Below are 13720 nucleotides of genomic sequence, written 5' to 3'. Positions count from 1 at the left end.
TACCGCGTATAGCCACCATGGGCATTGGCGACTTCGGTGCACCTCTGCCGCATGGTTCGCACAAGTCTTTGTATGGAATGCTGTGGAATGTTGTTCCATATGTTTGTAAATGCAGTACGTAGCTGATCCAAGGTGACCGGCTGAGGTCTAAGGGCTCTGAGCTGCCTTTTCATCATATCCCAAAGATGTTCGATGGGGTTCAGATCCGGACTCAAAGCCGGCCATGGATTGAGAACATTCACATTGTTGATGATAAAAAAGTTTGTGGTTAGGGGGGCACGGTGAGCTGGAGCATTGTCCTGTTGGAATATGGTGTTTCCATTGCGAGCCAAGAACGGGAGGACGTGCGGGCGAATGATTTCATCAATGTAGCGTCTGGCGGTGAGGTTCCCGTTGATGAAAACGAGGTATGTGCGGCCGGTGCTGGTTATCCCACCCCAGGCCATGACACAATGCCTATCTCCAACTGAACTCACACAACTGTTAGAGAAACGTTCATTAATCCTTCTGTAGACATGCTGCCTTCCATCATTGCTTTGCAGTTGGAAACGACACTCATCTGTGAACATCACATTATCCCACTGTCTCAAAATCCATCGTCGGTGCAGGCGGGCCCAGTTGAGTCTGACTCGGCGGTGCCTCGGGAGCAGGCGGATACGTCTAGGAATGAGACCTTGAGCTCTGAGGCGTCGGCGCACAGTCGGGGCACATATGGTTCTCCGTCCCGTCAACTCCCTGACTGTCTTGGTAGCAGGCCGGAAGCGATCTCGTAGGTGCAAGACCCGAATGTACTAGTCATGGGCTGGTGTGGTAGCTCTAGGACGACCTGTCAAGGGACCATCCTGCACGGATCCAGACGTCTGCAAACGATTCATTAGTCGATATATCGTGTCTCTTGTCACATTGAAGGTCCTTGCAACATTCGCTACTGGCGTATTGGCCCTCAGCATACCAACAGACTGATTGCGTTCTTCGTTCGTTAAACGCGGCATGCTGTATCTTTAGATTTAGAAGTTTTGAAATGAAACTTTTAGCGTTTTATTCTCGGCTACAGATAAAAGATGTGTTAAACCCATAAAATAAAATTTTAAAAAACATAAACGTTCGAGAAAAATGACAAAACACGGTTTTTAACAAAACAAGACCTGAGCTTTATTAACTGGGCTCCTGATCATAAATGCAGGCTGATCAGGAGCGTCAAGTGTTCACAATCATGTGTAGAAAATTTCAGCTCAAATTTTTCGACTTTTCATGAAACACGCAATTAAAATGTGTCTTGTTTTTATTGACGCTAAGTGTATTATATATTATAAACATGAGGGGAGATGAATGCATCCCTGTCGTACTCCAGATCTTACTTTGAACCAGTCTGTATTGCCTTCCTTTGTTCTTAGTGAGCTTCTGCTGTTGGTATATAGAGCTCTGATATTATCTAACATTTGTCCTCTGACGCCATACTTTTCGAGTGTCTTCCAGAGTTTTGCATGGTTCACTCTGTCAAAAGCCTTCTCCTGGTTTATAAAGACGATGTTGGATTCTTTGTTGTGTTCGATTGTTTTCTCGCATATCTGTCGTAACACGAATACAGCATCCGTGCATCCTCTTCCCTTTCGAAATCCAAACTGAGCTTTGCTCAGATTTCTCTCTAAAATAGGTCTTATGCACTGCTCTAGTATGTTTGCACATATTTTCCCTGAGTGGCTTATCAAGGAAATGCCTCTGTATTTTGTGCAGTCGCATTTGTTGCCTTTTTTTTTTTACATAATGGTACCACTATGGCTTTCTGCCAGTCTTCTGGGCATTTTCTTTGCTCCCAGGCTTTGGGACCACAAATTCCAATAAATATCAACATATTATGTTCCAAAATTTTCAGTATGGTTTGTTGAATACATCTGTAATGTTTATTTGTGTATTTGTATTTCTCAACTTTGGTTCCAGTAAGAGGAGAATATGCAAAACAATTTTACTTGGATGCAGATAAAATTTGAAAATTAAAAAAATCAATATTCTTTGGTGAAACTCAAAAAATATGTTTGCACCTTGTCAAAAGATACATCAAAATAACCATAAATGAATATAGAATTGGAAAATATTGAAAAATTTGCAGTGTTTATGTACGTTCCATAAAATTCGTACATTTGGATCATAACGTCTGATATATTGAAAAATAAATGTTTTTAAATCTTGAAAAAAGGACAAGATGCATTCACAAACCAATTTAGATCTTGACCAAGAACTAGCACTGAAAAATATTGATTTCTCAATAACAGACCACAGGCAATTTGTGTCCAATAGTATCACTTTTCTAAAGAAGAGTCCTACATTTCTTTAGGGAGAAAAACAATGATACATTTTGTTGTGTAAAAGTACTAGGACTGGTGTCTGGGCTATAATTTGGGGATTGCGATAAAACAAAGTCGCATAAACTTCGAAATTGTGATTCAAAACTGAATCAAAATTTCCGATATTCGGTGAAAATTCTTGATCCGGAAGTCAATGTTATATTGTAACCTTTATTTTAACATAGATATGTGGATTGGAATAAAATCTAAGCTAGAATTATAGATCCGCTCTCGAGCTCACGAGGGTGGCTTGGCGTATGGAAATCACTTTCACAGCGCCGCTGCCCACGGCTCGGCGTAGCGAATGAGTTAACTCACCACATTAACGGGAGGTAATGACCCTCAGTTTGGCCGATTTTGTGGCAAGCTATGCAAATTGAGATGTTGGCTGATTTTTTAAGATCAACCAGTTCTTTGTAAAAAATTAGCAAGGAGACAATTCAGAAAATCTTTATTCTCGTTGTATATTGCCTTTAAAAACATGACAGAGGGTTAAAATATGATTAATTTTCATAATAACTGTTGTTTTTGTCAAAATGTTGTTTTTTTTTAGTTTTCCCCTACTCCTTCCTTAATTTTTATCCTTTTGACATGAAACTTTCATGAAACAAGGCTGCCATATATGTAACAGAGAGATACTTATGTAAAAAATAACGCTTTTCCATCATTGGCAAACGATTACACAACCTAAACTTAGAAAAGGTTTACATAAATTTGAAATTCTCAACTTTTTTTTTTTACATTTATTGAAAAGAACTTGCTGTTACATTGATAGGGACTGGTTCAGGTATACACTCCCCAAATTTGGTCAAATTTGGTCATAAATAAGAAAGCCTAAGGGAATTGAAATTCATTGGTTATTTTCAAGATGGCGGTCATTTATCTAGTAACCGCTGTAGCTATGCAAACTTAAAAGCACGTATCAAGAGATTTTTGTATGCCTAACTTATGTTTGTAGGCCTACTTAGATTTGATCTCAGGCAACAAGCATAGGAAATGGACCAAGAAGGTCGCTCCTCCCGTTCAACTTGCCAAAATAAAAAAAGACAAAAAGAATATCTTCGCATAAAAAACCCCCCAGCAAACTCACAGGTATATAGTTCTTGACAAATCCTGGTACTTGTAAAATCTTGCAGCGATCATTCCTCTGGCAATGTCCTTGAGCCCATGAGTGATATTGGCTTTGCTGAAGTAAGTGTTTTCTTCATCACATCTGTTGATCACAAGTGTTACTGTCATGTGGATGTCCATCCTGCGATTTTCAACAGGTAGCGCTGTCAGAGCAAGAAAAGCATTCAGCCATCAAGTCAGTTCATCCAAAGGTTTCATCATCATCATCCACCCATCCAAACTAATACTTTGTCAAAAGCATATTTCAGAAACAAAGAAAACCACTTTCCTTTATCAGGCAAAGGGTTTAATGTTGATAAGGAATTGTATTGTACTATTAAAGTAAAAGGAATAAATAAAGCCAGCTCTACACTTGCACTATGGGGAGGAATGCTATCCATGCAATCCCAAAGACAGGAACACAGGTTCTACACAACTGTCATGGCTACTTTGTCTATTTCTCAGTCTCAGGAAACATTGACTGCCTTGGAACTTACTGGAGTTGACATAGCACACAGGAGGATCAGAGTCTGGGTAGAAACCATCTGGGCAGTCTTGACACTCTAAAGTTTCCAGACTCAACACCTGGCCCAATGAACAGTTGCCTGAGGACATATGACATGAAAACAATCTGAATTTATCCATGCCTCTTCTTCCTAACAGCACGTATTATTCCATCCAGTCCTGCAAAAATAGCATGTTGATCTGGCTTTCTATGTCAGGAGCAACTTTACATTAGTACTATTTTCTCATACTGCCAGGCAAAAACCAAACTGAGAGACGGGAGCACATAGAAACATAAACAGATTTACATGTATCTGGCAGCTGATTCTGAATCCAGTAGAACTTTCCACTTCAACAACAAAACCACAAGTGTACACGGATAAGTAGGCCTACTCACGGACACACATGTGTCGGGATATTGCTTCTTGGACCAGTGTCGTGGTTCCGTTAGGACACATCTCACAGCCTGCATCCCTCTCACGGAACTCTCCATAGTCACATGGCACTGACGAAACAGGCATTTAGCAAAGTCATGGCTTTCATCAACAATTATTGCACATCTACACACATTTCACTTTTCATGTTTGTTTTTGTGGTTGCCCACACACCGTCCTCCTAGTATTGTCATCTTTTTGCTGCCGTTTAGCTTTTTAGGAATTATTTTGGAGAAAAAAAAGGAGGGGGGGGGGGGCAGCAGCTTGCAAAAACCTATGTTTTGTAAATAGTGGGGCACAAAGTGACTTTCTTTCATCTGACAAATCGAGGGAGAAGTAAGCCCTTTCTCTTCAATCATTTCTTCACCACACATCCCATTTGTTACAATGGGAAGGATTTTAAAGGATAGAGAAGACAAGATCTGAAAATTAGCAAATGGAGGGGAAATGACATGATTTGAGTAAGGGGACATAAAATGATCACAAAGACATACTGATTGCATGTTCAGACAGCAGCACCTTGTAGATACAAGCTGACATGGATCCAGGGATAAACGGATCAATGGATAAAAAAGGCATCAGGTTTACTTTTTTCTATTCCTCTGCTCCAGTGGCAGTGGGTGGACCAAAATTTAGGTGGGGCTTAGGCTGCTTTCACTTCTTTACCACCAAACAAAAAGCAATAAGAACAAAACAACAGTGATTTTTCAATACTCACGGTGAGCCATGGCATTTTGAGAACCATTCAAATGAGAAGAATCACCTCTGTCTTCCTTCTCTTTGTTCTACGTTAAATTCTTCCTGATGCTGGGGACGAAACTATTTCCCCACCAAACTTCTCTAATTAATTTTCATCTGATGAAAAAGTTGCCTCAAAAGTGGCTTGATGTAATTAATAACAGTTAAATCTCAGCGGCAAACACACAAACATGCATACACATCACTCCACGAACTGGATTAGGCCTTGTAGTAGAGGAAAGTAGACTGCACCTAACAAAGGTCCAATGGGAGCGTAGGTGACTGTGTTACTGGGGAAAAGTGTGTCGTAAAATTTCACCCCATTGTCAGGGCTAGGACAGCATGAGCCCTCTTTGCAGTGATATTTTTTTTTCAAAGTCTTCAACCTTTTTACAAGAAAAATATCATTAATGAGGGTCCGTGGGAACAGGCTCATCCTTTGCTGAGCCCTAAAGACATTTGATTGACTGTAAGGTTACTATAGTTGTAAGCGGCGGCAACAGTGATTGGATAAACGAGCAAGCCACCAAGTTGATAGCTCTGTGTTCATTGCGTGCAATCATAACAGTTTCAATTGCTTATTTCATTATTTACATTTGCTTTGGGATAGAGTTGGGGGATGGGGAGGGGGGGGGGCTCAAGCCCATGAGCCCTTCACTACCCACCGCCACTGCTCTGCTCTTACCTTCACATTTTGGATGAGAGTCAGTAGCCACACACCTGGAACCTTCTGGACATATGTTACCCATGTAGCAAACACTGAGCAGTTCTGGAATGGAAAGGGCATTGACAGTCACTCTCTGCTTCATACATAGCCAACTTTTTCATTTGTTACTCACACAAATATCAACAAAGGCAAGTCACAAATTTATCAATGTAATTTATAAAACGACAATATGAAGTCTGTCTTTTACCTGTGAAAATAGTCACTGTTGTCTAATAGAAAGCACAACTGACTGCCTAGCACAGAAAAAGGCACTACAAGTCAAACTACTTACTCTGTCGGCTGAGGATACACAGTAGGACAAAATCTCACTCTCAATCTACCCAAGAGTTTCATCTCGGTCAATTCTACAATATTTGGCTTCAATGTAGTCTGGATTGAAACGAAACTAAGCTCTTCTTCTTTCTTTTTTGTGTTCACCTGCTAGATCTCAAGGGTGGCTGACTGTTGATTCTTCAACCTGCAATGTAACTGATTTTGAGAATATGCTCCCTTGTTCCTACTTCATAAAGTCAGGCAGCCACATTCCCATTCCGAAGATTCTCAATATTTATCTTATTCCGACTATAGGTTCTTCAGTTTTGGTCAGAGTTCATTGTGAATGTTGCCTGCATGGCGAGTGTAGCCTCCTACTCTTATCAATCTATAAGGGATCTTTAATGTGCTTAACTTGAACACAAGACCTCCAGAGTTTTTTGTCCTTATCCAGAAAGGCAAGGCATTAGATCTTCTTACATGCCCTAAGATCAGAGGTGTGGCTGAAAGACAGCAGTAAGGAGCCATGGTTAACTGTAGAAAGAGTCAGGAGTAATGGGAAGAAAAGCAAAGAGGAGGCATGAGCCAGTTTGGGGGAGGGGGGTGGGGAGAGAAAGTGCTGATGGAGCAGATGAAGTAACAGGACTAGAGAATACGAGAGGAAAGCAAAGGGAAACATTTTAGAGATGAAAACTTGTTTGTCTTTGACAGGAATAGTACCTGGTTTGTTTTTTATTGACCGAGAGGTGAATTCCACACCTCTAGACCATAAGAGGACCACCTCCCTCCTCCAAACTATGCTCACAACAAGCTCATTTCTTTCCAGCCTCATCAGTAAACTATGTACTTACTCAATGCTCCCTGGTCCATCACAGCATCATTTTCATCTTCATACATCTTCACAGACATAACCAAGTACACTGTGTCATTCACTGAGATAGAACCTGGCTGCTCCAGAAACGACTTGTAGATGTATCTCTCTAGCAGATACTGCACCCAGTCAACATCTGCATCCACCCGAATGATGACCACAGTGCTCCCTGGTCTGTAGGAGGCCAATCACAAACATAATGTGTGTCATGCACAACAATTTTCTGGTTCAATATTTGGAAAATATGAACAGCAAAACACAAGCAGGCTACTTTTTTCCCAACAACTCTTATTAATTTTCACAAAATGTCAAACAGCAAAATATACACCCAGCACACCTTCACACCTGCACGCAGCACCTTGATACTACCTGGCCCACTTTTTTCTTACCTTTCTTACATCATTGTTACAAGAAAGGAACAAAATAGGTCATTTAATAAAGTTAAACAACAAAACAAACTCCTGGCTAGAATCTCAGAGAGTCTCTTAAGTTCTGAATATGCTGTGAATATTATGTGTTCCAATCTACTCCCTCTTCTCAACCAGTCCCTCATCTCCTGCTCCAAAATTCTTCTTGCACTTTTTCTTGCTATCTGTCTTTCCATACTGCCCTCTGTAATTCAGGTTTCTTAATTTTTACCATGCTCCCATTAACCTCTTATCGCTGTCGTGCCCATAGAATTTAAGGGCTTGAACCGAGTAGCGCTGTGCCTATGGACCGTTGAATTTAAAGGACTATGACAGAGGTTGTTTTGATACCAATTATAAGGCAAGTTACTCCTAAAATCTTGTAATTATTATTGAGGTACCTTCCCTTTATGTTTTCCATTTTCCCCCCATTTGAAAGTGAAAGATTCAGATTTTAGCTCAAAGAGAAGATTAAATCTAGGCCTAGATCGAACACATCTGCCGCATAAAAAGATTTGTTGGCAGTAAACACAAATGGGCTTACATGCATAGGCCTATATGGACTGTACAAGTGTTGTATAAGGTAGGAAAAGCCTCTTGTCACTTCCTCTGTACCTGCAGACACTCACACAACATGTATTCCCCTTTTTTGGATCTCAGTTTATCATTACTCGAATGAGTGTTGCTGTATGTTGTTTGGTGGTGTAGTTTTTGGAATTGTGTTACTAACTCCAAATTTTCTCCATCCATCTCTCAATGAAATCCCCTTGAAATAATATCAATAGAAATGTGGTGCAATGTAAAATGTACATGCAAAAATTCATGAGGTAATATTCATAATAAAAAAGTTATGGGAGGTAGAGTGGGGTCACCCAGATCCACCTTGATTAATGGGATTTCCCCAAGCACAGGGGCCTATTTACCTGCGACATTGAAGGGATTAAACACACAAAAGTGAGATACAATCCAGGTCTCTCCGTCTCATTCCCTAAGACTTTTGGATTAGTCTATCTTCACAGACTTACAGAACATGGGTGACCGCAACATTGTACTCCGAGTTTAATGATTCAAGATTCTCCGAAATGTTGGCTCTCACAGCCACCTCCACAGCCCAGCTGTCACTGGCATCAAAGTCTTTGTCTATCTCAAACCTCAGGAACACTGTGAAACAAAGGTGGAAAATACCGGTCATGTCGAGAAATCCACAAGCAGCAATAAATTATGATATCAGAAACGTCAATTTTTTATAATTCTTCTTTGTCATCCATAGCAGTATAACATTAACAAAATAGAGATTAGATTTTGTGTATCACAAATGATTTTGAACACCTTGAGAAATATTGTAACTGAATATACAACATATCATCAAATGAACATATCCTGCTTTTTTTTGTCTTTCAGTTGTAGCACAGACACAACACAGCTAAAGACAAACAAGTTTGCAACGTCAGCTCCCAATACTCACATGAGGTTTTCCAAGCTGATGAGAAAGAGAAAAAATAAAACATACATCATTAAAGTAGATGAAAGTTCTCGGACATCTCATGCACAAACAAGATTAATGCAAGAAAAAAATGAGCACACAGAGTCAATACTTGAACATTTTTTACTCTCTCACTCACAGGATCCAATCACCTATATCATTTTTTCTGTGTGGAAGGCTCTGTCAAACATTTACAACCAGTCAAACATAAGACAAAATGGCCTGGCAACTTATTCTATCCCAAAAGAAAACCCTCAGGTTTAAGAAACATTGCATAATATGAAATAATCAGCTGTATCTCCTTTCCACACTAACATACTCTGGTTTTGTCTGATTTCGTTGTACTGCCCATCTTAGATATCTTGGCTTTGATCCCCAATGAAAACATAGCATAGTGCAGATAAGCTGGAGAGACACTTTTCTAAATAACACTTATTGCTGTCAGTCTTCCACCACCATTTGCAACATGGCTACCTACAAGGGAAAAGCACAAACCTCCGCTACAATTCCTGAACACGGTCTTCTCTGTACAGTTGAACTCCTTCCCACAATGATGTGGCACGCCCACACTCTCCACGACATCACACCAACTGACAGCTGAGAACAAAAATTTTGTAAAGAGCCTGAACACTTCAACAACATTGATCTTATTCATAGTTCTGTCTAAGACACAGGAACGTTTCAAGAATTACGCCAAAAAAGAAAACACTCTCCATGGGAAAAAATCAGTCAGATGGAGTTTAGCCCTATTTTATGTCAGCTGGTTCACTGTCACTCCTTGTTGTATTACTGTTCAAAACAATCAAGTGCTCCATTATTGTATAAAACAACAGTCTGGCTGTATTCACATAAGAAGTTGATTTGAGTAGTAATCTGCCACAACACTCACCTTGCACTCCATTCCAACGATCCTCTGCTGTCCGGAAAAGGCCAAGTCCGCCTCTGAACTGGAACTCTCCAAACTGGCCATCCCAGGAGATATGAGCCCTTAGCATTCTTAGCGCTATGGTTTCAAGCATAGTCTTGTTCACAGAATTCTTAAATACGCCTGTAGAATTCACCATGATGTAGGTCTCCCCGCTGTTTTTATCATAATGGTCACTGCAAAAAGTCACAAAGTGAAAAGCTGTAAACGTGAACACTGCAATTTCGACTACAATATTTATGCAATATTTTTAATGGCTCACAGACATAAGAAAAGACAACTTTAAAGTACACTGGTCTCCACAGAACAGCCCACGCCTAACCAAATATGCTTGAAGCAAGATCTTTGGCAAATTCCATATCATGGAAACTAAAATAGGGTACGCCTGTATTCAGTTCTAAGCAGTTAAACCTTAGAAAACAAAGAACACAGCCTTGTAACCTAGGCATTGTTACTCTGTTGCCTAATCAACAAAATCAAATCTATTGTATGCAACTTAAACATTCTCCATAAGGAACCAAAACTTACCTGATCTGATCTAGTTTTCCATAAAGATAGCCCAAATCTCCAAACTCTTCTGCAGCCTGTAATAAAGAACCATGATTATTTACTAGACATTTCGTGTCATCTTCTGGGATTTAAATCACATCACCTTGAAAAAGCTTCATCGCCTAAGACCACACATCTTTTTAAGTTTTTTCCACACCCACCAGTCCATCCAAACTTCTTTCAATTTCACTGCCCTAACACACTTAAAACATTGCTTGTTCTGTTCTCAAACAAGCACTTCACTAAATCCTTCTCGGATCACTCATTCTTTCTCTTCTTCCACAGTTTAGCACATTCTTTGATCAATCCAAAGTTTCACCTACCAGCTCGCCCATTCTTTCTCCAAGTTTGAAGGCTGTGTCACTCCACTGATGCCGGATATCACTGAAAGGTTTGTCCAGGACCACGCTGAAGAACACCAGCCGCGCCTTGTAGTCTGTCACCAGAAGTCAGGGATACATCATAAGGAACAAATCTCTACATTCATGATTCCTTTCTTCAAGGTGAACACACAATTTAGCAATTATGTATTTTGCTTTTTTTTTATTTTACGTCTCAACACCTAATAAGACACACAGTAACTTAACATCCCTGACCCAACACTTGTTCCCTTTTCAGGATAACCTGTAAAGAGGAAATGTCTTTCACAAAGAACTATTCTCACTTCAAATTCCCTGCTGGTATTATTCCAGTTCTTGAGCTCAAAAGTATACACCAGGAAGGGTTGCATTCAGTGAGTGCAATTAATCCTTACAGTAAGAACATTCACAAACATGTACTCTGAACACCATCAATATCTTCTAAAGGACAAATTCAAGATCACCAACATCGCTGACAACAGCAAAAGAAATTCAGCTGGGAAAACAAAGCAATGCATACTTTCTTGTAGGTCATTATAATGATTTGTGTCACGATGCAGTGGAATCAGGCACTCGACAATTTTTGGACATTTGAAGTTATTGATATCATCTTAAAGCTTGTCCAGTTGTCTTGCTTTCGGTGAAAAAAATACCTATCTATCTTGAATATAATTTGAGATATTATGAAGTTGAGGGAGGTGGTGGTCACTTGGTTTCAGAGGTAAATTTAATGAGAAAATGGCCGCCAAAATTCGGTTATTTATATAGACTGAGAGTCCATTGAAACGGACAGGTTACATTTTTTGTGCCTTTAACTCATTTGCTACACCGAGCCGTGGGCAGCAGCGCGGCTAAAGTGACTTCCCGACGGCTCGAGAACTGACCTATAATTTTAGCTTGGATTTTAATTCCAATCCACATATATATATCCATGTTAAAATAAAGGTTATAATATAACATTTCCACCAAAATTTGGAAGTTTTGATTCAGTTTTGAAACACAATTCAAAGTTTAGTCGACTTTGTTTGTCACGATGCCCAAATTATAGCCCAGGCACCAGTCTTAATACTTTCACACAATAAAATGTATCATTATTTTGCTTACTAAAGAAATGTAGGACCATTCTTTAAAATATTGATACTATTAGACTCAAATTGCCATTTCTCTGTTATTGAGAAATCAATATTTTTCAGTGCCCGATCTTCTAGATCTAGATCTAAATTGCCAAAATATTTTTTTCTCCCAAAAATCACTTTATGAGGAAATTACACAAAAAGTACCACTCAAGACGAGCCTAGGTTTATTCCAAATGCAATTCTGAAAAAACCCAAATGATTTTTGTATTTTTCAACTTTGGTTCCTGTAAGAGGCGATTTATTTTCAAATTTTATCCGCAGCCAATTACAATTGTGTTGCATAATCGCCTCTTACAGGAACCAAAGTTGAAATATCCACAAATAAATAATACAAATATATTCTACAAATCATACTGAAAATTTTGGTGTATAATATATTGATATTTATTCGCATTTGTGACCTCAAAAGTCTTTGAACTGCGCACTAGTCATCATCTCATTTCGTCCTCCAAAAAAAAATTCGTCCACAAGGCCAAAATAATACATAGCAAATGAGATAATCAACGTTTTTCAGTATAAACTACACAGAAATGGAAACTTAAATGGACATAAAAGGTTCTGAGCCAAAAAAACCCACATTTTCGATAAAAATTGTCAAAGCGGCGGAAAAAGGCTAATTTCTTCCATTTCATTATTTTGATGAGCACCTGATTTCACCACGCTGCCTCACATTTTATCATTCCCATCACACTGATGACCACTATAGTAGGTAGAAAAGTCAACAGGCCAAACACTTCATGAACTACTAGAGAAAAAGCTTAATATAACTTTATTCTGCCACCACGTCAACAGTCATCTGAAACTTACCAACATTTTCATAATATATCCAAACAAAATCAAGAACACTATTATCTTCACAGACGGAAAGTCAGTACTCCAAGCTCTGGAAAACATGAATTTCGAAAGCCCAGCCTGCCTATCTGTGGCTCAAACAATCAACACCTTCCTACAGACCTATGAGGTCGACCTGACACTACAGTGGATACCTGGCCACAGCAACATCCCAGGAAACGACAGAGCAGACACCCTTGCCAAGAAGGGAGCATCACAAACACAACCACACAACCCAGTATCACAACAGACAGCCAAGAACATCATCAAATGCAACACCAGGGAACAGTGGCTGAATGGATGGGCAATGGGCAAAACTGGAAGAATTGTATTTGCACACATGACAGCCCCCAACTCTAAAGATGCAATAAATTCCCTGAGTAGAAGAGAACAAGTCACAATATTTCGCCTGCGAACACAACACATACCACTAAATTCCTACTTTAATAGGATCCGCAAGGATACCCCGCCTGACTGCCCGTTGTGCGACTGCCAGGATGAAACAGTACCACACCACCTCTTTAACTGCCCAGCACTTTGTGACCTGCGTAGCACCTACCTACCTGCCTTCCCAGACATCGGAAACACTCTATACAGCAACAAAGCACAGCTGATTAAAACCTGTCAATTCTTTGCCATATCGACAGACCGAAGGGCTAGAACCCAAATGGCCGCTGGATCGGAAAAGTAAAGTAAAGTAAGTAAACTTACCAACAAATGTCACCTCAGGTTTGATAGGAAATTCAAAATGCACGCCAAATTCATTCTGTTTGTGGGGGGAGAAAAAAAGATGTTTCGCCCGTGAATATTTCAAAAGGTAATCAGCCTTTACACATAATATAATACACATCCATACATTACAATGTGGAAACAACAGACTGTTTACATAATATCATCTATCTTCCCTCTTCTCCCCACAAAAAATTTACATGTGCTTTTCATCTGCCTTGCAACATTACACCCTATATTCTAAACATCCATATACACCTTATATTCTAGAAATCTAATCATGTCTTAAAACAAACATTCCACCAATGGGAACTATACTTTTG

General features: G+C 39.6%; 1 protein-coding gene across 1 annotated transcript in view; it reads right to left on the bottom strand.

Moving 5' to 3' along the window:
- The window catches only part of LOC101854936, a gene marked incomplete at both ends in the record, with an annotated part of 275129 nt that overhangs the window by 216646 nt on the left and 44763 nt on the right, over window positions 1-13720 (bottom strand). The window contains 12 exon segments of the mRNA XM_013080473.1: window positions 3433-3616; window positions 3950-4057; window positions 4354-4461; window positions 5814-5897; window positions 6959-7152; window positions 8411-8546; window positions 8851-8865; window positions 9364-9465; window positions 9758-9969; window positions 10322-10377; window positions 10666-10778; window positions 13380-13434. Of these exon segments, the coding sequence (XP_012935927.1) occupies window positions 3433-3616; window positions 3950-4057; window positions 4354-4461; window positions 5814-5897; window positions 6959-7152; window positions 8411-8546; window positions 8851-8865; window positions 9364-9465; window positions 9758-9969; window positions 10322-10377; window positions 10666-10778; window positions 13380-13434 (1367 nt within the window).

This window comes from Aplysia californica, unplaced genomic scaffold (assembly GCF_000002075.1).
Source record: "Aplysia californica isolate F4 #8 unplaced genomic scaffold, AplCal3.0 scaffold00088, whole genome shotgun sequence".
NCBI lineage: Eukaryota > Metazoa > Mollusca > Gastropoda > Aplysiida > Aplysiidae > Aplysia > Aplysia californica.
Note: the sequence above shows the minus strand (reverse complement) of the source record. Positions and strands in the feature narration are given on the sequence as shown.